Raw genomic sequence first — 26,541 nt, forward strand, 5'->3', positions numbered from 1 at the left:
CAGGAGTAGGTTTAATAATGAATAAAAAAATAGGAGTGCGGGTTAGCTACTACAAACAGCATAGTGAACGCATTATTGTGGCCAAGATAGACACAAAGCCCGTGCCTACTACAGTAGTACAAGTTTATATGCCAACTAGCTCTGCAGATGATGAAGAAATTGATGAAATGTATGACGAGATAAAAGAAATTATTCAGGTAGTGAAGGGAGACGAAAATTTAATAGTCATGGGTGACTGGAATTCGTCAGTAGGAAAAGGGAGAGAAGGAAACATAGTAGGTGAATATGGATTGGGGGGAAGAAATGAAAGAGGAAGCCGCCTTGTAGAATTTTGCACAGAGCATAACTTAATCATAGCTAACACTTGGTTCAAGAATCATAAAAGAAGGTTGTATACCTGGAAGAATCCTGGCGATACTAAAAGGTATCAGATAGATTATATAATGGTTAGACAGAGATTTAGGAACCAGGTTTTAAACTGTAAGACATTTCCAGGGGCAGATGTGGACTCTGACCACAATCTATTGGTTATGAACTGCAGATTGAAACTGAAGAAACTGCAAAAAGGTGGGAATCTAAGGAGATGGGACCTGGATAAACTGAAAGAACCAGAGGTTGTAGAGAGTTTCAGGGAGAGCATAAGGGAACAATTGACAGGAATGGGGGAAAGAAATACAGTAGAAGAAGAATGGGTAGCTGTGAGGGATGAAGTAGTAAAGGCAGCAGAGGATCAAATAGGTAAAAAGACGAGGACTAGTAGAAATCCTTGGGTAACAGAAGAAATATTGAATTTAATTGATGAAAGGAGAAAATATAAAAATGCAGTAAATGAAGCAGGCAAAAAGGAATACAAACGTCTCAAAAATGAGATCGACAGGAAGTGCAAAATGGCTAAGCAGGGATGGCTGGAGGACAAATGTAAGGATGTAGAGGCTTGTCTCACTAGGGGTAAGATAGATACTGCCTACAGGAAAATTAAAGAGACCTTTGGAGAAAAGAGAACCACTTGTATGAATATCAAGAGCTCAGATGGCAACCCAGTTCTAAGCAAAGAAGGGAAGGCAGAAAGGTGGAAGGAGTATACAGAGGGTTTATACAAGGGCGATGTACTTGAGGACAATATTATGGAAATGGAAGAGGATGTAGATGAAGACGAAATGGGAGATAAGATACTGCGTGAAGAGTTTGACAGAGCACTGAAAGACCTCAGTCGAAACAAGGCCCCGGGAGTAGACAACATTCCATTAGAACTACTGATGGCCTTGGGAGAGCCAGTCCTAAGAAAACTCTACCATCTGGTGAGCAAGATGTACGAGACATGCAAAGTACCCTTAGGCTTCAAGAAGAATATAATAATTCCAATCCCAAAGAAAGCAGGTGTTGACAGATGTGAAAATTACCGAGCTATCAGTTTAATAAGTCACAGCTGCAAAATACTAACACGAATTCTTTATAGACGAATGGAAAAACTGGTAGAAGCGGACCTCGGGGACGATCAGTTTGGATTCCGTAGAAATGTTGAACACGTGAGGCAATACTAACCTTACGACTTATCTTAGAAGAAAGATTAAGAAAAGGCAAACCTACGTTTCTAGCATTTGTAGACTTAGAGAAAGCTTTTGACAATGTTCACTGGAATACTCTCTTTCACATTCTGAAGGTGGCAGGTATAAAATACAGGGAGCGAAAGGCTATTTACAATTTGTACAGAAACCAGATGGCAGTTATAAGAGTCGAGGGGCATGAAAGGGAAGCAGTGGTTGGGAAGGGAGTGAGACAGGGTTGTAGCCTCTCCCCGATGTTATTCAATCTGTATATTGAGCAAGCAGTAAAGGAAACAAAAGAAAAATTCGGAGTAGGTGTTAAAATTCATGGAGAAGAAGTAAAAACTTCGAGGTTCGCCGATGACATTGTAATTTTGTCAGAGACAGCAAAGGACTTGGAAGAGCAGTTGAACGGAATGGACAGTGTCTTGAAAGGAGGATATAAGATGAACATCAACAAAAGCAAAACGAGGATAATGGAATGTAGTCAAATTAAATCGGGTGATGCTGAGGGAATTAGATTAGGAAATGAGACACTTAAAGTAGTAATGGAGTTTTGCTATTTGAGGAGCAAAAGAACTGATGATGGTCGAAGTAGAGAGGATGTAAGATGTAGACTGGCAATGGCAAGGAAAGCGTTTCTGAAGAAGAGAAATTTGTTAACATCGAGTATAGATTTAAGTGTCAGGAAGTCGTCTCTGAAAGTATTTGTATGGAATGTAGCCATGTATGGAAGTGAAACATGGACGATAACTAGATTGGACAAGAAGAGAATAGAAGCTTTCGAAATGTGGTGCTACAGAAGAATGCTGAAGATAAGGTGGGTAGATCAAATGAGGAGGTATTGAATAGGATTGGGGAGAAGAGAAGTTTGTGGCACAACTTGACTAGAAGAAGGGATCGGTTGGTAGGGCATGTTTTGAGGCATCAAGGGATCACAAATTTAGCATTGGAGGGCAGCATGGAGGGTAAAAATCGTAGAGGGAGACCAAGAGATGAATACACTAAGCAGATTCAGAAGGATGTAGGTTGCAGTAGGTACTGGGAGATGAAGCTTGCACAGGATAGAGTTGCATGGAGAGCTGCATCAAACCAATCTCAGGACTGAAGACCACCACCACCACAACAACAACAACAACAACAACAACAACAAACAATGTTAAACCACTTTTTGTGCATGAAGAGCCATTATACTTGTTATGTGACTGTGTCGTGAACTCACAAGCATCTTTTCCTCTGTCTGCTCATCTTCGAAGATAATACACCTACAGGGCCTGTCAGGCGTAACGTGACGTCGGCACGTAGTCGAGACTACCTTGTACAACACGATTCCTGCTTTGGAAGATTGCAACTGTGAGGAAACCACTGTTTCGGTGGAAGAAGGGGTAACACGTCATGTCGCCTGCACAGTGAAAGATCTGCTTAATGGAAACTTCCACAAAATTTAATCTTCATAGGTTTTCCTGGTGCATGGCCTGCAAGATTACCTGATCTGAATCCTTGTGACTTCTGGCTCTGATGACATCTAAAAGAAAGTGTTTACCACAGGGACAGACGAGGTCTGTACCTGGTCTGAAGGCCAGTATACAGTAACACATTGTTCAGATTCCACTGTGAGCAACTGCTGATCATGTCATTTTATGAATGCAGTATCTTGTCGACATTTCCACCGCCCGTATTGAACAAATTACGTAAGTGGCAGTTAATAAAATAATGAACACTAAGCCTCTCATTTGTTTGACCTCTTCTGCCCACATCCTGTTCCTAATCCACTACATATGGAAATATTTCTACACTCCTCCGTTGCATTCACAGCGACAAATTTGCACCTGGTGGACAAAATTGGAACTAATTTTTTTCGAGCGTACACGCATTAACACATTAGAATAACAACCTAGTTTTGCTGACATATACTAATTACAGCCCACAATGGACTCCTGTGAGTAGCTGCACTTTTATTATAATCACTCAGTAGTTTAAATTGGAATTAAGCCTGGTGTTTACGTAAATATGAATATTTGTACGTACGTACACTAAAATGCCAAATGCATTTTTATTAAACATGCATTTTAAATCGTCTGGCAACTTTAACAGTTTATTCCCTTTTAGCATTTACTTTTTTGACTCTCTTATTGGTCGAATTTACATGTTCTCTTTTAATTTTATTTTGTGTTAGTAATATGAGAATACACGTGCCATTTTATATGTGCATGTTAATAGCCCTTGCAGTGTTTAAAACAATGGCTCATACGTCTGGCTGACCTCTGCAGACGCGCACCAAAGATAGCGCAAACAGCCGGAAGCAGCCTCTAGAAGGAAATCTCGAGTCGGAAGCTGTGCTATCTCTTTCAAGCGACAGAGGAAATAAAGAGTGACAGCGGAATAAAGTCAAATGGTGGTCTGATTGCGTTCCGCACTAGTAGTTGGGAGGAAGCTGGCTCATCAGCCGCTGCCTGTGCCGATTGGCGGTTTAATGGCGCGCTACAGGGTCTCTCGGAAGTCGCGTCGCGAGATCAGCATGACTCAGAGCTCGTATAACGTGACTGCTGCTGCTGCTGTTACTACTACTCGAACCCGACCTGCTCTCTCGCCGTCCCACGCAGGATCAACCTTGAGCACTTGTAAATCAGGCTCCGCTGCCCGCCCTGCAACAGATCGGCTGGTCCACTCTACCTGAGAAACACGGTGTTCCGGTGTTCTACACTAACGCTGCAATGGTGACATTCAGCCGCAATTTACGTTTTTTAATAGTCGATCCACGAGGGCTACCCGGAAAGTAATTTCTTTAAGGCCAAAAATAATGGAACAATTAGAACAAATTTATAAGCAAACACTTAAAACGACACATTTGTATCATTTTTCTTATTACGGTCACTGCAAACGAACAAACGATTTGTCAGACTACACGTCCTTGACAAATCATTTGGCAGTGTTCTGTTTACTCTAACGTGTTTGTCAAATACGGCGGTGTGTGAGAAATTTCGTTGCCATACAGACACCGTAACGGAAGATAACACAAAAGGCCTAAATACTGAATTCGGTCTTCCGAAACTGTTGCACAGCGAAGGATCGTAATACGGCTCCTTTCAACCACGGTACGAACGTCGAAGTGGCAGATGATGTGATAACCAAAGTAGTGGAAAGGCATCAGTATAACACGAGCGTTTCGTCCCAGGATCTTGTGGTTGGCGGGAAAGCGTTACAGAGAAGCAGCTCTAGAAACTTCAGTGGCAGACGCTACAAGAAAGGCGTTGTGCATTACGCGCAGATTGAAATTTCGACACAGCACTTCCCGGGAGGAGTCGGAGAATATATTACTTCCTCCCATATAAATCACTCGAAATGACCACGACAAGAAAATTTGAGTAATTAGAGTTAATACAGAAGCCGCTACCGACAATCACTTTTCTGACGCGACATTCGTGAGTGGTACGGGGAAGAGGGATCTGAAGTACCCTCTGCCACACGCCGTCAGGTGGCTCGCGGATTGCAGATGTAGATGTGAAAGGCCGATCTGGCATACAAACACCACCGTTTATGCTTGCTTTTGTCAAACAATAGCCAGTTGCTTGCCAGACTACTAGTTAGAACTCTGAGATATCACGCAACTGGAGGAGATTTCGAAGATTATGAATTTCGATCTTGCATGGCATCACGTACCATTACCTACTAGCGTCGAAAGTACTTCGCGATGCGATACGCATGGTTGCGTCGAAAATGAGGTTAAATTTGACATCCTGGCGGGTATGTCCGCGAGCTCATTTGACAAACACGTGGATAGTAAAGAGCGAATTTGACAAACAAGTTTGTTCGTTTCAGGTACCTTTACATACTAGCTGAAAAAGACGTGCTTCATTTGTTTTCTGAGACCATTCCAGATCAAATGAGCACTGTAAACATGAACATTAAAAAAATTGTCAAAATGTTAGTATTTCACGCTCGAAAACATTCTCGGATGCTCAAAAATACTCAAGTCCACGTAAGTATTAAGTAATACCCTAATTTGAAACAAAATGCTCTGTCATTCATTCTGGTGGAGACATTTCCAATGCTGCTACGATACTCGAGTTTTTCCACTCAGAACACTGAACTACTTAGCGCCGCAGAACTGACACACACGAACCAGTGACATGTTTGTGTTACTTGTATTCTTTAGTGGGATCATAACGAAATGCTTCACTTGGCAGAATGTAATCTCTACTACGTCTGCTTTGGACTTCTCGTACACTGTTTTGCTCATGCTCTTGCGATCATTGTCCTGTACGAACTTAACTAATTGTAACCCTAGTTAGTTCATTTAGTAATCTTGTTTGTGCAGCAGTTTCTCCGTTTCTGCTTGCCGAGTGTCTCACTCGTTCCTGTCATCTAATTTCATCCTGTTGTTCCTCTATTCCCTTTTTCCGTTGCGAAGCTGAACGTGGTTCTCGCTCTTATTTCAGTTTCCTTTTCATTGCATTACTAGCAAGCTCTCTTATTTTACGTTTCGGTTACGTGTGACGTAGAGTAATATTAACACACTAAAATTCCACTGAATACATTATTCACTACCGTATGCAATTCATTTTCACTTGAATTCATGTCACTATCATTGTCACTTTTGTATTCAGTTACCTAACGTTGTTCTCCGAATTTTAATCGTAGCTTTACGCAGTGTATTGTAAACAAAATCACAGCTACGTCAAATACCTGTGCTTGGCGTTACCCCTGCAAAGCCGGAGCAGTTCGCTAGTTCTGTTATAATTAGAACGAATATTCACACTCAGAATACACTGTTACGCATGTGGCTCACTTTTTATCGCCAGAAGACAATTTCCTACTTCAGAAAATATGTGGGGGCTCCACCCTTGTAGCATGTGCAAGCACTATCATCTATCAACATGATTGGCTCTCCCTTTCCGTACAAGATTAAGGTCAATAATTTCCAACTCACAACATCAATGGCCAATTAAAATGATTCAAGTTTTCTTCCCAGAAGGCTTCCTCCACAATTATTTGCTCTGTGTCTGTACAAAATGAAAGCACTCTGCTAAACATTGCCTCAAGGAATGCACTGCTGATGGCACATTAATAGCTTCTGGTACATTTCAGTAATAATGCAGCTTATAAGAATTCTTTCGTAGCCAGAGGATTAGCGTCGATCCCTTTGGTGTGGAAGGATCCAGGTTCTATTTTTTCTCCTATAAGTCCCACAGTCACAAATCACTCCTCACTTCCTCACAGGCAGCAGTCGGCCATTCAAAACAGGCCGAGACCTAATCTGTGAGGAAGTTTCTAAAATAAGGTAAGGGGGTGGGGGGAAGGGGGGCGGGGGAAAGGGGGCAGGGGAAGGGGAAGAGGAAGGGAAGCGGGGAAGGGGGCAGGGGAAAGGGGAAGAGGAAGGGGGCGGGGGAAAGGGGAAGAGGAAGGGGGCGGGGGAAAGGGGAAGAGGAAGGGGGCGGGGGAAAGGGGAAGAGGAAGGGGGCGGGGGAAAGGGGAAGAGGAAGGGGGCGGGGGAAAGGGGAAGAGGAAGGGGGTGGGAGAAAGGGGAAGAGGAAGGGGAAGGGGGCAGGGGAAAGGGGAAGGGGGGCGGGGGAAGGGGGAAAGGGGGCAGGGGAAGAGGAAGGGGAAGGGGAAAGGGAAGGGGAAGAGGAGCGGGAAAAGGGAAGGGGGGCGGGAAAAGGGAAGGGGGGCGGGAAAAGGGAAGGGGGGCGGGAAAAGGGAAGGGGGGCGGGAAAAGGGAAGGGGGGCGGGAAAAGGGAAGGGGGGCGGGAAAAGGGAAGGGGGGCGGGAAAAGGGAAGGGGGCGGGAAAAGGGAAGGGGGCGGGAAAAGGGAAGGGGGCGGGAAAAGGGAAGGGGGCGGGAAAAGGGAAGGGGGCGGGAAAAGGGAAGGGGGCGGGAAAAGGGAAGGGGGGCGGGAAAAGGGAAGGGGGGCGGGAAAAGGGAAGGGGGGCGGGAAAAGGGAAGGGGGGCGGGAAAAGGGAAGGGGGGCGGGAAAAGGGAAGGGGGCGGGAAAAGGGAAGGGGGGCGGGAAAAGGGAAGGGGGGCGGGAAAAGGGAAGGGGGACGGGAAAAGGGAAGGGGGACGGGAAAAGGGAAGGTTAGATTAGATTAGATTAGATTAGATTAATACTAGTTCCATGGATCATGAATACGATATTTCGTAATGATGTGGAACGAGTCGAATTTTCCAATACATGACATAATTAGGTTAATTTAACAACATACTTAAGTTAATATAACAACTTTATTTTTTTGTGTTTTTTGTTTTTCTTTATTTTTTATTTTTATTTTTTATTTTTTTTCAATATTTTTGTTTTTTTTTCTTAATTTATATCTAAAAATTCCTCTATGGAGTAGAAGGAGTTGTCATTCAGAAATTCTTTTAATTTCTTCTTAAATACTTGTTGGTTATCTGTCAGACTTTTGATACTATTTGGTAAGTGACCAAAGACTTTAGTGCCAGTATAATTCACCCCTTTCTGTGCCAAAGTTACATTTAATCTTGAATAGTGAAGATCGTCCTTTCTCCTAGTATTGTAGTTATGCACACTGCTATTACTTTTGAATTGGGACGGGAAAAGGGAAGGGGGACGGGAAAAGGGAAGGGGGACGGGATTACTGATGCCAGCTGCATCGGGACATCACGCAGAATCAGTGGCGACAAATGAAAATGTGTACCAGACCGGGATTCAAACTCGGATCTACTGCTTACTAGGCATGTGCATTAACCACTGCGTCATACGACACACAGTGTAATTTCAACTGCACAGAGTATTTCAGTACACCTCAGGCCAACCAACATTACCACCGAACGTCACATATCTGCAGTCCCTGTCCATTTCCTCCATTGTCGCCACTCAGATTCCTGCAGGAGATCGGCTGTAAATGTACATCCACAATGAAGGTGGATTCACTGTTCATCTATGCAAATCAATTATATGAATGAATGGTGTCTTTTCTTTTGGGCATGTCTCAAAGAACAGACACCACACATTCCTAAACAAAAATCTACATCTACATCGATACTCTGCAAATCACATTTAAGTGCCTGGCAGAGGCTTCATCGAACCACCTTCACAATTCTCTATTATTCCAATCTCGTATAAAGTGCGTAAAGAATGAACACCTATATCTTTCCATAAGAGCTTTGATTTCCCTTATTTTATTGTGGTGATTGTTCCTCCCTATGTAGGTCGGTGTCAAAAAAATACTTTCGCATTCGGAGGAGAAAGTTGGTGATTGGAATTTCTTGAGAAGATTCCGTCGCAACGAAAAATGTCTTACTTTTAATGATTTCCAGCCCAAATCCTGTATCATTTCTGTGACACTCCCATATTTCACGATAATACAAAACGTGCTGCCTTTCTTGGAACTTTTTCAATGTACTCCGTCAGTCCAACCTGGTAAGGATCCCACACCGCGCAACAGTATTCTAAAAGAGGGCGGACAAGCATAGTGTAGGCAATCTCCTTAGTAGGTCTGTTACATTTTCTAAGTGTCCTGCCAATAAAACGCAAACTTTGGTTAGCCTTCCCCACAACATTTTCTGTGTGTTCTTTCCAATTTAAATTGTTCATAATTGTAATAACTAGGTATTTAGTTGAATTTACAGCTTTTAGATTAGGCTGATTTATCATGTAACCGAAGTTTAACGAGTTCCTTTTAGCACTCATATGGATGATCTGACACTTTTCGTTATTTAAGGTCAACTGCCACTTTTCACACCATTTCGATATTTCTTCTAAATCATTTTGCAGTTTGTTTTGATCTTCTGATGACTTTATTAGTCGATAAACGACAGCATCATCTGCAAACAACCAAAGACGGCTGCTCAGATTGTCTCCCAAATCGTTTATATAGATAAGGAACAGCAAAGGGCCTATAACACTACCTTGGGAAACGCCAAAAATCACTTCTGTTTTACTTGATGACTTTCTGTCAATTACTACGAACTGTGACCTCTGACAGGAAATCACAAGTCCAGTCACATAACTGAGACGATATTCCATAAGCACGCAATTTTAATACGAGTTGCTTGTGTGGTACAGTGTCAAAAGCCTTCCGGAAATCCAGTAATACGGAATTGATCTGAAATCCCTTGTCAATAGCACTCAGCACTTTATGTGAATAAAGAGTTAGTTGAGTTTCACAGGAACGCTGTTTTCTAACCGCGTGTTGACTGTGTGTCAATAGACCGTTTTCTTCGAGGTAATTCATAATGTTCCAACACAATATACATTCTAAAATCCTGCTCCATATCGACGTTCACGAAGTGGGCCTATGTACCCGTGGTCTAGGGGTAGCGTCTTTGATTCATAATCAAAACGGCATAAGAAGTCAGCCTCATTCTGCCAACGGCCTTGTCAAAGAGGGCGGAGGAGCGGATAGAGGTTCAGGGCACTCTCTTGTCCTAGGGGTGGGATATTGCCCCTAAAGGCGGAAGAATCTGCAACGATCAACGACATGAGGATGCAGAAGGCAATGGAAACCACTGCATTAAAGACACGTAACGTGTATCCACAGGACATGTGGCCTGTAATTGAAGAAGTGTCATGATGATCTCTCCATACATAATCGGCATTGGCAGTCGAAGACTTCCGGCATAAGAAGTCAGCCTCATTCTGCCAACGGCCTTGTCAAAGAGGGCGGAGGAGCGGATAGAGGTTCAGGGCACTCTCTTGTCCTAGGGGTGGGAAATTGCCCCTAAAGGCGGAAGAATCTGCAACGATCAACGACATGAGGATGCAGAAGGCAATGGAAACCACTGCATTAAAGACACGTAACGTGTATCCACAGGACATGTGGCCTGTAATTGAAGAAGTGTCATGATGATCTCTCCATACATAATCGGCATTGGCAGTCGAAGACTTCCGGCATAAGAAGTCAGCCTCATTCTGCCAACGGCCTTGTCAAAGAGGGCGGAGGAGCGGATAGAGGTTCAGGGCACTCTCTTGTCCTAGGGGTGGGAAATTGCCCCTAAAGGCGGAAGAATCTGCAACGATCAACGACATGAGGATGCAGAAGGCAATGGAAACCACTGCATTAAAGACACGTAACGTGTATCCACAGGACATGTGGCCTGTAATTGAAGAAGTGTCATGATGATCTCTCCATTGGCAAAAGATTTCGGAATAGTCCCCCATTCGGATCTCCGGGAGGGGACTGCCAAGGGGGAGGTTACCACGAGAAAAAGATTGAACAATCAACGAAAGGATAACGTTCTACGAGTCGGGGCGTGGAATGTCAGAAGCTTGAACGTGGTATGGAAACTAGAAATCTGAAAAGGGAAATGCAAAGGCTCAATCTAGATACAGTAGGGGTCAGTGAAGTGAAGTGGAAGGAAGACAAGGATTTCAGGTCAGATGAGTATCGGGTAATATCAACAGCAGCAGAAAATGGTATAACAGGTGTAGGATTTGTTATGAATAGGATGGTAGGGCAGAGGGTGTGTTTCTGTGAACAGTTCAGTGACCGGGTTGTTCTAATCAGAATCGACAGCAGACCAACACCGACAACGATAGTTCAGGTATACGTGCCGACGTCGCAAGCTGAAGATGAACAGATAGAGAAAGTGTATGAGGATATTGAAAGGGTAATGCAGTATGTAAAGGGGGACGAAAATCTAATAGTCATGGGCGACTGGAATGCAGTTGTAGGGGAAGGAGTAGAGGAAAAGGTTACAGGAGAATATGGGCTTGGGACAGGGAATGAAAGACTAATTGAGTTCTGTAACAAGTTTCAGCTAGTAATAGCGAATACCCTGTTCAAGAATTACAAGAGGAGGAGTTATACTTGGAAAAGGCCGGGAGATACGGGAAGATTTCAATTAGATTACATCATGGTCAGACAGAGATTCCGAAATCAGATACTGGATTGTAAGGCATACCCAGGAACAGATATAGACTCAGACCACAATATAGTAGTGATGAAGAGTAGACTGAAGTTCAAAGACAGTCAGGAAGAATCAATACGCAAAGAAGTGGGATACGGAAGTACTAAGGAATGACGAGATACGTTTGAAGTTCTCTAACGCTATAGATACAGCAATAAGGAATAGCGCAGTAGGCAGTACAGTTGAAGAGGAGTGGACATCTCTAAAAAGGGCCATCACAGAAGTTGGGAAGGAAAACATAGGTACAAAGAAGGTAGCTGCGAAGAAACCATGGGTAACAGAAGAAATACTTCAGTTGATTGATGAAAGGAGGAAGTACAAACATGTTCCGGGAAAATCAGGAATACAGAAATACAAGTCACTGAGGAATGAAATAAATAGGAAGTGTAGGGAAGCTAAGACAAAATGGCTGCAGGAAAAATGTGAAGACATTGAAAAAGATATGATTGTCGGAAGGACAGACTCAGCATACAGGAAAGTCAAAACAACCTTTGGTGACATTAAAAGCAACGGTGGTAACATTAAGAGTGCTACGCAAATTCCACTGTTCAATGCAGAGGAGACAGCAGATAGGTGGAAAGAATACACTGAAAGCCTCTATGAGGGTGAAGATTTTTCTGATGTGATAGAAGAAGAAACAAGAGTCGATTTAGAAAAGATAGGGGATCCAGTATTTAAGAATCGGAATTTAAAAGAGCTTTGGAGGACTTACGGTCAGATAAGGCAGAAGGGATAGATAACATTCCATCGTAATTTCTAAAATCATTGGGGGAAGTGGCAACAAAACGACTATTCACGTTGGTGTGTAGAATATATGAGTCTGGCGACATACCATCTGACTTTCGGAAAAGCATCATCCACACAATTCCGAAGACGGCAAGAGCTGACAAGTTGCGAGAATTACCTCTCGCACAATCAGCTTAACAGCTCATGCATCGAAGCTGCTTACAAGAATAATATACAGAAGAATAGAAAAGAAAATTGACAATGCGCTAGGTGACGATCAGTTTGGCTTTAGGAAAAGTAAAGGGATGAGAGAGGCAATTCTGACGTTACGGCTAATAATGGAAGCAAGGCTAAAGAAAAATCAAGACACTTTCATAGGATTTGTCGACCTGGAAAAAGCGTTCGACAATATAAAATGGTGCAAGCTGTTCGAGATTCTGTAGGGGTAAGCTATAGGGAGAGACGGGTCATATACAATATGTACAACAACCAAGAGGGAATAATAAGAGTGGACGATCAAGAATGAAGTGCTCGTATTAAGAAGGGTGTAAGACAAGGCTGTAGCCTTTCGCCCCTACTCTTCAATCTGTACATCGAGGAAGCAATGATGGAAATAAAAGAAAGGTTCAGGAGTGGAATTAAAATACAAGGTGAAAGGATATCAATGATACAATTGCTATCCTGAGTGGAAGTGAAGAAGAATTAAATGATCTGCTGAACGGAATGAACAGTCTAATGAGTACACAGTATGGTTTGAGAGTAAATCGGAGAAAGACGAAGGTAATGAGAAGTAGTAGAAATGAGAACAGCGAGAAACTTAACATCAGGATTGATGGTCACAAAGTCAATGAAGTTAAGGAATTCTGCTACCTAGGCAGTAAAATAACCAATGACGGACAGAGCAAGGAGGACATCAAAAGCAGACTCGCTATGGCAAAAAAGGCATTTCTGGACAAGAGAAGTCTACTAATATCAAATACCGGCCTTAATTTGAGGAAGAAATATCTGAGGATGTACGTCTGGAGTACAGCAGTGTATGGTAGTGAAACATGGACTGTGGGAAAACCAGAACAGAAGAGAATCGAAGCATTTGAGATGTGGTGCTATAGACGAATGTTGAAAATTAGGTGGACTGATAAGGTAAGGAATGAGGAGGTTCTACGCAGAATCGGAGAGGAAAGGAATATGTGGAAAACACTGATAAGGAGAAGGGACAGGATGATAGGACATCTGCTAAGACATGAGGGAATGACTTCCATGGTACTAGAGGCAGCTGTAGAGGGCAAAAACTGTAGAGGAAGGCGGAGATTGGAATACGTCAAGCAAATAATTGAGGATGTAGGTTGCAAGTGCTACTCTGAGATGAAGAGGTTAGCACAGGAAAGGAATTCGTGGCGGGCCGCATCAAACCAGTCAGTAGACTGATGACCAAAAAAAATTCCTATTACCTTTCTTGAATATTGGAGTGACCTGTGCAATTTTCCAGTCTTTGGGTATGGATCTTTTGTCGAGCGTACGGTTGTATATGATTGTAAAGTATGGAGCTAATGCATCAGCATACTCTGAAAGGAACCTAATTGGTATACAGTCTCGACCAGAAGACTTGCTTTAATTAAGTGATTTGAGTTGCTTCACTACTCCGAGGATATTTACTTCTACGTTACTCATGTTGGCAGCTGTTCTCGATTCAAATTCTGGAATATTTACTTCGTCGTCTTTTGTGAAGGCATTTCAATTTTCCTAACAATCAAAAGGGATGAGAAATTAAAGTTAAGTTATACATCAGGAATGATATTTATTTTAATTTGTTACTATCAGCTGTATTCAGCACATTTTGTAGGCAGTCACCACACATACCACTGAATGTACTATCAAAGTTATATCACCACACTGAATGTACTATCAAAATTATATCACCGTCCAACATCGTTCGAGAGATATGTCAAACACTGAAATGTGCAATTTCCAAAAACTAACAATAATTTCAAACCTTTTTCTCTTTTAAATGCTTAACATTAAATATTTAGCACATTAACTCCATTTGTAGTGGAAGCTCGAGTTTTTGAAGGATGGGGGTGCGTAGGGTTTACTGGTAATACAGTTGGAAACAAACTGCAAATATATGATCAAGATATCCACAATATAAAACTGTTTCAGAGATACATGTTTCTCAAAGTGGAAACTAGTAAAAATTAATGGAATTACTGGTGTAGGTTGGGTTGGTTGGATGTACAACAGTAGTGGTTTAAAGGATGCCCACCTGTAGATGACATGACCCTTGAAGACTGGCTTTATCCCATCAGACACTCAGTAAGGTTTGCCTAAAATTTTATGCCTGGCGTGCTTGACTGATGACCAGCAGGGAAGATGACTACCTCACATACTGAGCTTCTCACACAGTTACGATTCATTACAGGAGCTAGCAAGCTTGCTTTACTGTGTGGATGGCAATGCACATCAGCTAACTGATCATCAATCCTCCTCAAATTTCAAGCATCTTCTAACTCGATTTGTCATCTTCACAACGAACTGCTTGTCATTTCGTTAATGGTCATTCTAACTGTGATATTTCTAAATCAAACAAGATACTGCAAGAAATTCTAATAGTTTACAATGGAAAAAAAGAGTTATTGAGTTTGTGTTAGGTCATGTTAGGTCATACATTGCCTGCAGGTAGCATATCTTTGAAGTTGGGAGGAGATATATATAGCTTTTCATTCTTGAGAAAATGGGTTGTATGTAAAGCACTCCCATTCCACTCATGTGCCCAAATGTATGGTGACACCGAAATATTCACATTCCATTTTTTCCATAAAATAAGACATAATATTTTGAAGTTCATTGACAGCTGGTGAATTAGAGTTGCTGTGGCTTTTGCAATAAAAAGTGAATAAATTATTTGCTTTTTTATTGGAGAAGGGGCTTTTACATAAACTACTGCCCTCTCTAGCTGTCAGCTGTTAGTTTAGTAATACACTGCTTCAGGAGTGTCACAATTTCAATTACATTAGAATGTTAGTGAGGTGAATCCTCAAACTTTTGCATTCTAGCAAAAAAATCAAATTACATAGCAACAAGAGAAGTGTAGGAGTTACTCGAACCTCCACATTGATGGCACTTTTCTGAAGGAAAAGAAGTTAGATGTCAGAGGAAAATAGATCACCTCTTCTGTTGAAATTTCACAGAAGCTTACATCCCAGTATATTTTTATTAATGCATTAATGGAAATGAAACTTGTCAAAACGATTTTATTTCTATATCTGTATGATCTGAGAAATATAAAAACAATTCACAGCATTAATTTGTTTACGTAAAAACCTTTACTCAGTGTAAAATTACTGTGTAATTCATTCGCTTCTGATATTTCGTAAGTCACAGAAATTCTCTTTTTAACAGCTGTCCATGGCCCTTCAAATATTGCACTATTCAATCGAAAAAATCTGTACCTATTTGTATATTGCAGCAGACAATGAAGTTTTGTACAACCACCATATGGCAAAACACTCTCCTCATTGTGTGGTCTCATTTGTCAATACCTTGTTTTGATCTCTCAAAATTTTTTATAGGATGTGAAGGATATTGTAAATATTTCATTCTCACTTCATCGTTCGGTCCCACAAGAGGAATGGAGTACTTTACATATAATTGATTTTTCTCGAGTATGGAAATCAATATAGATCTCCACCCAACTTTTAGGAATATTTCAATATGCTACCTAAACTGTGTACACTAATGTATTACCTACCATCCACCAAATACAAACATAGCAACCCCAATTTTTCATTGCAAACTACTCTAAATTCTTGAAGCAGCTTCCTCAATTTAGAAATATGACAATAACTATGACCTTTACTGAAACAACAAGTCTGTGTGACTCAATGGCCTAGTGCAAGCCTCTCAACTGCACACCACTTCGGTGACTTTGTCCCTAACCTACGCCAGTTCTCCAAGTGGAGAAAATGGACACACAGTTTTATGTGGAATCCAATCACATGTTATTTCTGGCGACTCCTCACATTGTTGAGATGTGAAGGCTGGGTTAAAACACAGACTAAGAATCCGCAGTGACTGGGTTTCTGTTTTGGGCATGTGCTTTACTGCTAGACCACCAAGCCCAATATTACCAATATGAAAGATGGTTCATTATGAAGCTGACAAATGAAGGTATAAAATGCATGAAATCTTTTTTCTACTGAATGGTTTCTTTAAAATCATTTGAGAAACATTGCAGATTGACTGGTACACACGACATTGTGTTTTGTCTCACAGGTGCACCAGCGTTCTCCATTAGTTCTTGCCTTACAAGCTTTGAGGCATAGGTACCGTTCAGGAAACCTTACAAGTAAAACAGCACCAGAGCTATCACGGACAACATACGGAGCTCCCTGTAGGGTAGCCAGATAGCAGACGATGGATTCTGCGAGGCAGCCTTCACTTGAACCAGTAAGCAAGCTTATAGAAAATCTTAGTCCAGCTGAGACTGTTTTTACACCACACGTGAACGAGCATCAGCAAATGATAATTCTCTTTGCTGTGAATGGTAGGCGTGCATGAGTCGACAGCTTACAATTGTGTTTGGTTTACATTCACTGGTACTCATTCATTTTCCACTGTGTGTTGGCCTTTTGCACCCTCTCCGATTTGGTGCTAGCAGCATCACAGACTAGAGGGCTTCTATAGCTGAAGGCTCTGTACACGGATCTGATCAGACAAATACAGCATAATATCAACAGCAGTGGTAAATGGTGCAAAAAGGGTAGGATTCATTATGATTATGAAGGTAATGCAGAGTGCATTACTGTGACGCATTCAGTGAAATGGTTGTTCTCACCAGATTCAACAGCAAGGCAACATGACCAACGTTAGTTCAGGTATACCTGCAGATGTCACAAGCAGCAGCTTATCGAGTTCTGCAATAAATTTCAGTAAGTAATGGCAAATATGCTATTCAAAAATCACAGGTGGAGAAGATTTAACAATGGAAAATCCAGGATGGAATGTAACAATATTAGAGAAGGAAAGTGGACACTCACCATATAGCACAGATGCTGAGTTGCAATAGGCACAACAAAAAGATTCACACAATTATAGCTTTCGGCCATTAATGCCTTTGTCAACAATACACCCACACCCCCACTCCCACCCCCAACCCCACAGTCTCAGACAACTGAAACCACACTACACTCCCACCCCCAACCCCGCAGTCTCAGACAACTGAAACCACACTACAAGCAGCCGCAACAGTGCACGATGGGAATGGCGACTGGTTGGGTGTAAGTAGGAGGCTGGTGCAGGATGGGGGAGGGATAGTATGGTAGGGGTGCCGGTCAGTGAAGTGCTGCAGTTTAGACAGGGGGCAGGGGAGAAGTGGGGAAGGGGGGGGGGGGAGTAGCGGAAAGGAAAGAGATAAAAAGTAATAAAAAGACTGGTTGTGGTGGTGTAATGAAGGCTGTGTAGCACTGGAATGAGAACGGGGAGAGGGCTGGACGGGTGAGGATTGCGTATTTCACTGCAGGCATCAAGAAATATCCTAGATCTAGCAGCTATCAAAATGCAAAACAATTACTAACATCCATATTCAAAGTTACTAATAGCCAGAATGTAAATGCCAGCTTTTGTTCATGTTAAGTTGATCACTGGTAACTAGTGTACTGCTTTTAAATTCTCTTCCCAACTGTAATGGAAAGCATCTGAAACGTATCGACCAACATTTATGCAAGTTTTGGAATTGTGTTAAGGAAGGCTGGAGCTGTACTTCAGTATTTAAGCACACTACCACCACACATTTCACAATTATGTACAAATTCAGATACATTCATATTTCCATTCATATTCCATTTTGCATGCTTTGTCAAGCGTGCTCACAATCCAAAATAATCATGTTTAAATACCATAGCTCTACATTGTAGACCTAACTAGTATTGTAAGAGTGCAAAATTGTGTGAAGGTTAATAATGCAAAAAAATCCTATAGCTTTTGTATGGTTGGCACCAAGGAAGTTAGAATCTTGGCACACTATTTCTCTCATATCCTCCGCGATCTAAATGCTTGTCCACAGGTAGGAATGAATAGTAATCAACACTGGCAAATTGTCTGCAAATGGTCATTCACTTGTGTCTGCTTCCATTCACACTGGTTAAATAAGGACTGCTTATGGGTCTCACTTGAAGAGGAGGACAAAATGGAAAGCACTGATCCTTGGATCAGGATAACAAAGTTATTCACATCTAGTTGCCTAAGGGATGTGACCCAACAACAGTCAATGAATGAGCAATGGCCACAACTCTTGTGGTGTTCACCATTGTCAAACTGCTCCACTAACTCAGATACCAATTGCCACAGTCAGTGGCAGATGATTGTTATTCGTTTTTGTTGCTTGCATTGTTTTTCTGGGTGTTGTGTTTATTTTAGGCGATAGAATATCCTACACAAGTTGCAAAAGTGCACAGAAAAAAAATACAACTACTACCACCCTACGAACAACAGTCAGTACCATACATTAACAGAAAGTGTGAATGTATCCAGAATGGACATAACCTGCTGTTAGTTGTACACCCGTATTGTGTGCACAGACATCACCCTTCCCATGCTCAGCTGTCAAATCACTTTTTTTCTTTTAACAGAGCTATAATTTGCAGCTGGGACGTATTCATTTCATTGGAAACAATTAACACAGAGGCATACTGCCGAGTATCCAATTGTTACACTGCACAAGTGGGAGTTTGAAGTGTGTCGTAAATTCAAGTACACTTCTGTATTCTGATATTATGCAAATATAATTTTCTGTAGAAATATGAAATACAGGAATTTTGTGTGTGTGTGTGTGTGTGTGTGTGTGTGTGTGTGTGTGTGTGTGTGTGTGTGTACCAAGACAGAATCTGTAGAGACATTTTTATGTAACAGACAGAAGTAATGAAACTGCACCATGCTTTGTTTGACACTATTTCAAAGCAACTGGCTAACCTGAGTAAACAATTGAAGTTAAGGCACCCAATAAAAAATTATCACGTGACAGACAAAATGCTACAGTAATGTAACATTTTCCAAGTTTGAGTGTTCTTCTCAGCCTACATGGAATCTATTAAATAATTAATAGGAATGTGGAACCTACTAACTGGTTAGAACTGGAATGTTCTGAATTATTACTAATTAACAGTGGCGGATTGTGGAGGTTTTTTTACGTGTTCACAGGAAGATGAACGAGAAACTTCCATAGATCATAAAAAGGCCAAAAATAAATAAAATAATTGCTATAAAGAATGACACTTCCTTTATGATGAGTGTTTGCAAGAAAATCCCATTCTCCTCTCCTTAAGTGCAGAGAATCTGTCAACAACACATTCACTGAAGTCTAGGAAACCATACAGAGCCTCCTTAATGGGAAGCGCTGCTAGTGCTACGAGCCTCTCTCGACTCTTAGTACTTCACAGAAAAGTTTTTATTCCCTTCATTCTGCAAGTAATAATAGTAGCTAACTTACTTGCAAGTAGGAGCCACAGCGGCCACTTCATAAAGATAAGTTATGTTTATTTTCTTTTTAGAAATAAAGTACTGTAATAATTTGAAAGTTTAATGTACAGATCATTTCTGGATCCCTGCTGCCAGCCATTGCAACTTGTCTTCTTCCTTGTTTGTGTTGGTGCCGACTCCCACAGTAGCTGACAAAATTGGTGGGAGTAACTTCAATTTAAAGTTGACAAAAATTTAAAATAAAGTTATGCTCATTAGAAATATTTCCTCTGAAAATCCATCTTCTTAAAGTTGTGGGTGAACTACCAATGTTGGTGAGTGAACAGTAAGGCATAATCTAGCAGTGTGGAAAGAAACTGCCTTTGTGAGAAGCAAGAAAGCAGTAATAAAACCACCTCTGCAGAAAGGTGCAATGTAACAGGGACGTTCGGAACTGTTTCCTCATTGGGAGTTTTCTGGTGTGGTGCAACATCCTAGAACACACACATACAGCAGTTCTAACTGCTGTTCTCCATGATGGGCAGTGTTTCCAGACACCCATTGCAGGAAAAGTTCTAAGAGCCCTGTCAGGAGGTAGCACCTTACAGAATCTCTATTAGCAGCAGGAGTAGGAAATGGCCTATGAAACTGCCTAAATTTTGCTACCGTTTTAGATTTTCTAGATGGCCTGAAAGCAGAACAATTTTGTGGAGCAGTTTGGAGCTTGCAAAATCTAGGAGTATCAGCAGCTCTCATGACATGTGGAAGCTGTGTGCCCTCTGGGGAAGAGGTGGTGGTTTCATCGTGTACTTCGAAGTACAGGTTATCCTTCGAGAGTAAGTTACTTAGTAAAAAATGGAAGGTAGAGAATCTGAAGTGCTTTACCAGGTGGTGTGGACTTCTGCTTAGGCACTGTCCTGTTTTCTCTGCAATTGCTCCAATTTAGTGAGTATGGACTTGTTCGGTAAAAAGGAGACCTCGCAGTAGAGCATGGAGCTACTAGCTAGCTGGAGGTGGCGGTGATAATGTTGCACTTTGCTAGTGTTAGTTCATGGCATGGGTTAATTCATAAATTTCTTTGTTCCCTTGAAAATTTGAGAGGGGTGTTTCTGTGTAACTCTTTCCCTATTGAATGAACTGTACTATTGTTTCGATGGGTGGTTATTATTGGCAGAAGTAGTTAGTGGCCAGTTGGATGCAGTGGAATGAACAGTCAGTGGTGAAAATATTCCATTCCAGTGGCCTGATGTATTCTTTACTGAAAGTATTTAGGTGGCTACCGGGCTTTGACCTTTGGAGTTGTGAGAAATTTAATCCTGTCTCGGCATCAAAGCAAGCCTGGTGACCACGATTTAGGTAAATGTAATGGAGTAACTATGCAAATTTAATTCTCCATCTGCTGACAAAGTGCCATCAGTGAGAGTACAGATTGTGGTAGCAGCTCCGAATGTGATTGCGTGATGCCACAGAAGCCCTGACGTACAGCCAAATACTTGTGCAGGAATTGCAGATTAGTGGCGCAGATGTAAAGACATACCCTGGTTGTGGAAGTAGTTGCGGTAGTAGAGTGCGCCACGGTCGACCCCCTCGATGGCTGCACGCTGCCGGCGCAGTGGACAGGCACCGGACCGCCAGTGGGACTCGCCAGCCGGGAACTCCAGCACACTGACCCCTGCGGCCAGTGGCGGACGGTGTAGTGGTGGCGCTCGACCACCTCCACCACCACTGTTGCCACCACCACCTCGTGTCAGGCTCACAACACGCTCCACCTCACCACCCACTTCATTCCGGAAGAATGGGCAGCTACAATGTAACACACCAACTCCGTTGTAATCCTCTCTCTGCACAACAAGTCATTAATCAACTATTGACTGCATGGACCCTTTTGTTCTCTTAGAAAAACTGATGTTTTAGGGAATTCATGGGTTTATAAATAACTGGTTTGAATCTTTCTTAAACAGAATGTAAAAAGTTGAAGTGAATAAATCTAAAGATGTCGGAAAAAGAGAAAATTTTAGTCACAGGGGAGAAATCAGTAAGGGGTTAGATTTTGGGTTGCACTTAACATTCATCAAACAGAAATGGTACTTTCTGTAGGTGATACAAGTGTTCTAATAAATCCCTCTAGAGAAAAAGCATAGAAGAGCTGGTTATGATAACTTTTAAAGAATTATTAAGTAGTTCTCTCAGAATAGACTCTCCCTTAATTTTGAGAGAACACAGTATTCCGGTCTGTACAAGAAATACGGAAGGTAGTTTCACTATAATGACATCATGCACACTATATCAACTGCGCCATCTTGTTTTGTCTCCTCTAATGGTATACTTCAGTATTGTGATCCACATATTTTTATGTACAACAGGACTGCAGACAGGCAAATTAATTACATAATTTTATTTCTTTAAATTGATCATTTAAACTTTGTGAATGCCTCTCATATATTAGGAACAATTTACATGTTCCTCAAGGAGCAGGCTTAAATGAACATGAAAAGCCACATATGGTTAGATGTGCCACAAAGTGGACATCAGTACTACATGCACAGAGAACAAGCAGTGTGCATAAAGTGCGAAAAGGAAATGATCAGTCTTTGCTTTCACTGCAGGGGCTGCATTATATACTGTGGCAGTGAACAACATGAAAAGATGATTTCTGTCACTGTGGATGAATAAATGGAGGAGGGAAAGGGCAGCATGACATTTCTTAAAAATGTGACTTACTTTCGAGGATGAATACTAATTCTGAAACTGACAGTATGCAAGGATAACTACCGATTCCTACTGAACCTGTGCAACAGATTTACAATGGAGACACTGATAAGAAAAACAATTTTTTCCAAGAAGTCAAGATTTAAGATTTCAAGTCACTGGTGAACCAAAGTCTGCCAAAAGCTTTTGCCATGTACAAATCACTGTTACCATGAATTGTATTCGAGGTTTCAATGAAATGTCTTTCTTGGCAGCACTGTGAACACAGGGCCTTTCTCTTTTTAATTTTCTGCTCTGCTTTCTGCTGCCTACACCCTCAACATACAGCACATTTCATTTAATACTTTATTATGTCTGTTTCTGCTGTGTTAATCTTTACTTCAGTAGATCTGATGACACACACAACACTAAACACATATCCAACACAGTGGATCACATGGCGTACGAAGAGGTTATTCAGGGTGTCTTCTCTCTCAGTGGACATGTATTTTTCCACCACGTACAAACTCTAGGGACTGATCAATGAGAGGTTAGGGAACAAAATATGTCTAATGAACTTGTGTCTGGAAATGCATGGTTTCCCAATCGTATATTGTTTCAGAGATTGCAGTCTAATACATGCTGTACCATGCAGCCACAGTAACAGTATGTGCTAAAATGGTTTCCATGTGCCTCGATACACGCATGTACGTGCCGTAGCGTGTTCTATCTCATACATTCACATCAGCTACACTGCATCTAAACAGTGGAAAGACAGCATAAATATACTGCTCCAGTGTCTCCACATCTGTAATGGGCTCTGCATACATGATATTTTGTGATTATCCCATAACCAGAAATCCAAAGGGTTGGGATCGGTGAACGAGCAGGCCATGCAACTGGAGCCCCTCATCTAATTCATCGACCGGGGAAGACACTGACTGAGATATGTTTGGACATTTAATGGTCAAGTGTGCTGGAGCACCATCATGTAGCAGCCACTTAACCCTCCAATCATCAATAACACTTCTTCCAGCAGAAGAGGCAAAGTCACCCCACAAGAAATGCTGATAGTTTCGTCCTGTTAGGCGATGTGGGAGGAAGACTGGTGCCAAAATACAGTCGCCAATTATCCCGGCCCACACATTCCAGCTGCACTGATCCTGATGATTCGCCATCACTGTACCATGAGAGTTCTGGATACTATCTCACAGATGACTGTTAAGAAAGTTGAAGATACCACTCCACATAAAGATAGCCTCATCTGTGGATAGAATGGATGAAGCAAAGGCCGGAATCGTGGCTGCCTGGTGAAGAAAGTGTGACAAAACTGCTCTTGCAGTCTAAAGACTGTTTCTAGTAAGCCCTGCACATGCTGTAACTGATAAGGGTAGTAACAATTGTCATGGAGAATGTTCCACAAAGTCATCTGGCTTACCCAGTACTGGTGGGCCAACCACCTGGTACTGACGTGGCAGATGCCTTCCACAGTATTAATCATATTTTTCTCCACATCTGGTCAAATTTTTTGGGTATTCCCTTCATGATTTCCTGCTTCCTGAAATGACCCTGTCTCAGACAAACAACAAAACACTGTTGCAAACATTGAATGCTGTGGTTATTATTGGCAGGGATAGGTCTCCTGATACAACCTTGGTGCCTGCTACCTGCTGCAATTTGGCTTTCCACAAGTAAACACCATGATGGCAAGCACTCAATCTGAATACGGAACCACTTTGTAGAGTGCTGTATCACATCCACTACAACGTGAGTCAGCAAAAGAACTGAATTGGACACGACATTACCGATTACTATGGCAGGAGAGGGTGCTAGAACAAGACATATGAGGAACAGTACCAACTTGTAGGAAGAAACCAAGCATACTGTAGCTGTAGCTGCACGGTACAACGCATATTAGACTGCAGTCTCTGTAAAAAGTATGACTGAATAAATGGTCTCTAGCATGGAAACCATGTATTTCTGGGCATAAGTTCATTAGACCTTTTTTGTACAATATTCTCTCATCAATCAATCCCTGGAGTTTGTACACTATGGGGAAAAAAATCACTCTGTAGAGGAACTTGCACAAGACAGAAGCCCTACTACTTCACCTATATGGATTACCAAAGATCTATATGAATAATGTTCCATTAAGACTGACTGTTAGCACTCCTGGCTGACCGACACACAAACTGGCAAAACACTTGTCTATCTGCTCCAGTCACTTTTGGGGAAGCCTGACATATACATAAAAGACTCGGGACATTTCATTGAGAAGCTGAGGAAACTAAAACTAGGGCCTTCCAAACACACTTGAACAGCCTCTATGCCAACATGAAATCTACCATGGAAGTAGGAAAGGACAAATAGCTACCCTTTCTAGATGTGCTTGTGACAAAGGATGGTGGAAGCCTGGGACACAGCATGCATCAAAAACCAACACACACTGACCGATACCTGCACAAACTCTCAAATCACATCCAGGCATGTTTTCATGTTCCTGAACGTTATTTATTAGTGCCCGTGTTTCACATATTAGACGATGACTGCCAAATTTTATAAGTTGTGACACTATCCCATCTCGACCATGTGCATGGTTATTTTACAATTTATATATATCACCAACTCCACTCCCTGCATTGTTGGTATTTCTGCTTCATCCCTTTATCTTCTCCTGCCTCTGAAACAACGCTTAGCATAAATTTAACAAGGTTATAAATGACTGTTACGGATAATGTCGCATATTGTTCAGCTGTTCATGATAGAATACCAATTACGGCAACAGAAAAAGACAATTATTCAGTGGAGGCAAAAGACGGGGTGCGGAGGCAAAAGACGGGGTGCGGAGGCAAAAGACGGGGTGCGGAGGCAAAAGACGGGGTGCGGAGGCAAAAGACGGGGTGCGGAGGCAAAAGACGGGGTGCGGAGGCAAAAGACGGGGTGCGGAGGCAAAAGACGGGGTGCGGAGGCAAAAGACGGGGTGCGGAGGCAAAAGACGGGGTGCGGAGGCAAAAGACGGGGTGCGGAGGCAAAAGACGGGGTGCGGAGGCAAAAGACGGGGTGCGGAGGCAAAAGACGGGGTGCGGAGGCAAAAGACGGGGTGCGGAGGCAAAAGGTGGGGTGTGGACATAAAAGATTTGAAGGAGACTGAACTGCTCTAAGTTGTCACACAAAAGAAACCCCAGCTTCCAACAAATTACGGAAACAAATATGACCTGCACGTTCTCCTCAGTTTTTGTTCTCGCTAATCGAATACCTGAGTACTAGCCACAGGGCGCCTGAAGCCACGTATGATAACAATGCCACCTCGCTGCGCGAGCTATCAGTACCAATCATTCGTTATTTCCCTTTCTCCTCGGCACACACGCACCTCTCTAGCAGGTCGTTGCAGCGGCCGTCGCCCGGGTCGTGCTCCTCGGGGGCGGCGTCGGGCCCCGAGTCGGCGGGCGACTCCGGCGTGGCGGCCCTGGCCGCCGCTGCCGCCCCCGCGCCGCCGCCGCCCCCGCCGGCCGCCGCCCCCGACGCGGCCGAGGCGCCGGTGGCCGTGTTGCGGCGGCGCGCCAGCTGCAGGCCGCGCAGGCGCAGAGCGGCGCAGCCCAGCGAGCCGGCCGTCAGCGACTGCACGTCGTGGTGCGCGAACTGCAGCTGCCGCCACCGGCACCGCCCCTGCTGCTGCTGGTGCTCCGCCGAGTCGGGGGTCGCGCACCCAGAGTCGTCCGGCGTAGAGATTTGCCTGCGAGGACAGACATTCCTTCGGTCAGGTGGTGACAAACGTCGACATTGGCTACGCAGGATTTATTTTAAATTTTGTGACGGACCAGGTGGCTATCCACAGCGGTACAACATACGAGGGCGACAATGACAATTCTTAGAAAATCAAGTAATGATTAGTTTTTAAAAGTACTGTAATCTAGCCAGTTACTTTATTTTTAAAATTTCGAAGAAAATATTTGTTTTTTAACGAATTCTTCTGCCAGATTCCATAAATGTTTTAAATTTTTCAATTAAACCTAACCCGAAAATTTAAGTCTTAGTAATAGGTGTCACTTTCCCTAATGGATGTTATATTCAATATTTTCGAGTTTATAGACATTCCTTACACATCAATATCTCTCAAAAAATTATATTTTGTGCAAAAGTCAGCAACAATTATTTGAAACTTCCTGGCAGATTAAAACTGTGTGTCGAACCGAGACTCGAACTCGGGACCTTTGCCTTTCGCGGGCAAGTGCTCTACCATCTGAGCTACCCAAGCAAGACTCAC

General features: G+C 42.5%; 1 protein-coding gene across 1 annotated transcript in view; it reads right to left on the reverse strand.

Moving 5' to 3' along the window:
- The window catches only part of LOC124803328 (signal-induced proliferation-associated 1-like protein 2), a gene marked incomplete at its 5' end in the record, with an annotated part of 104,540 nt that extends 78,624 nt beyond the window's left edge, over positions 1 to 25,916 (reverse strand). The window contains 2 exons of the mRNA XM_047264511.1: positions 21,127 to 21,392; positions 25,648 to 25,916. Of these exons, the coding sequence (XP_047120467.1) occupies positions 21,127 to 21,392; positions 25,648 to 25,916 (535 nt within the window). The remainder of the gene's footprint in view (positions 1 to 21,126; positions 21,393 to 25,647) is intronic.
- Positions 25,917 to 26,541: the final 625 nt, after the last annotated feature.

Source organism: Schistocerca piceifrons, chromosome 6 (genome assembly GCF_021461385.2).
Source record: "Schistocerca piceifrons isolate TAMUIC-IGC-003096 chromosome 6, iqSchPice1.1, whole genome shotgun sequence".
NCBI classification, from domain to species: domain Eukaryota; kingdom Metazoa; phylum Arthropoda; class Insecta; order Orthoptera; family Acrididae; genus Schistocerca; species Schistocerca piceifrons.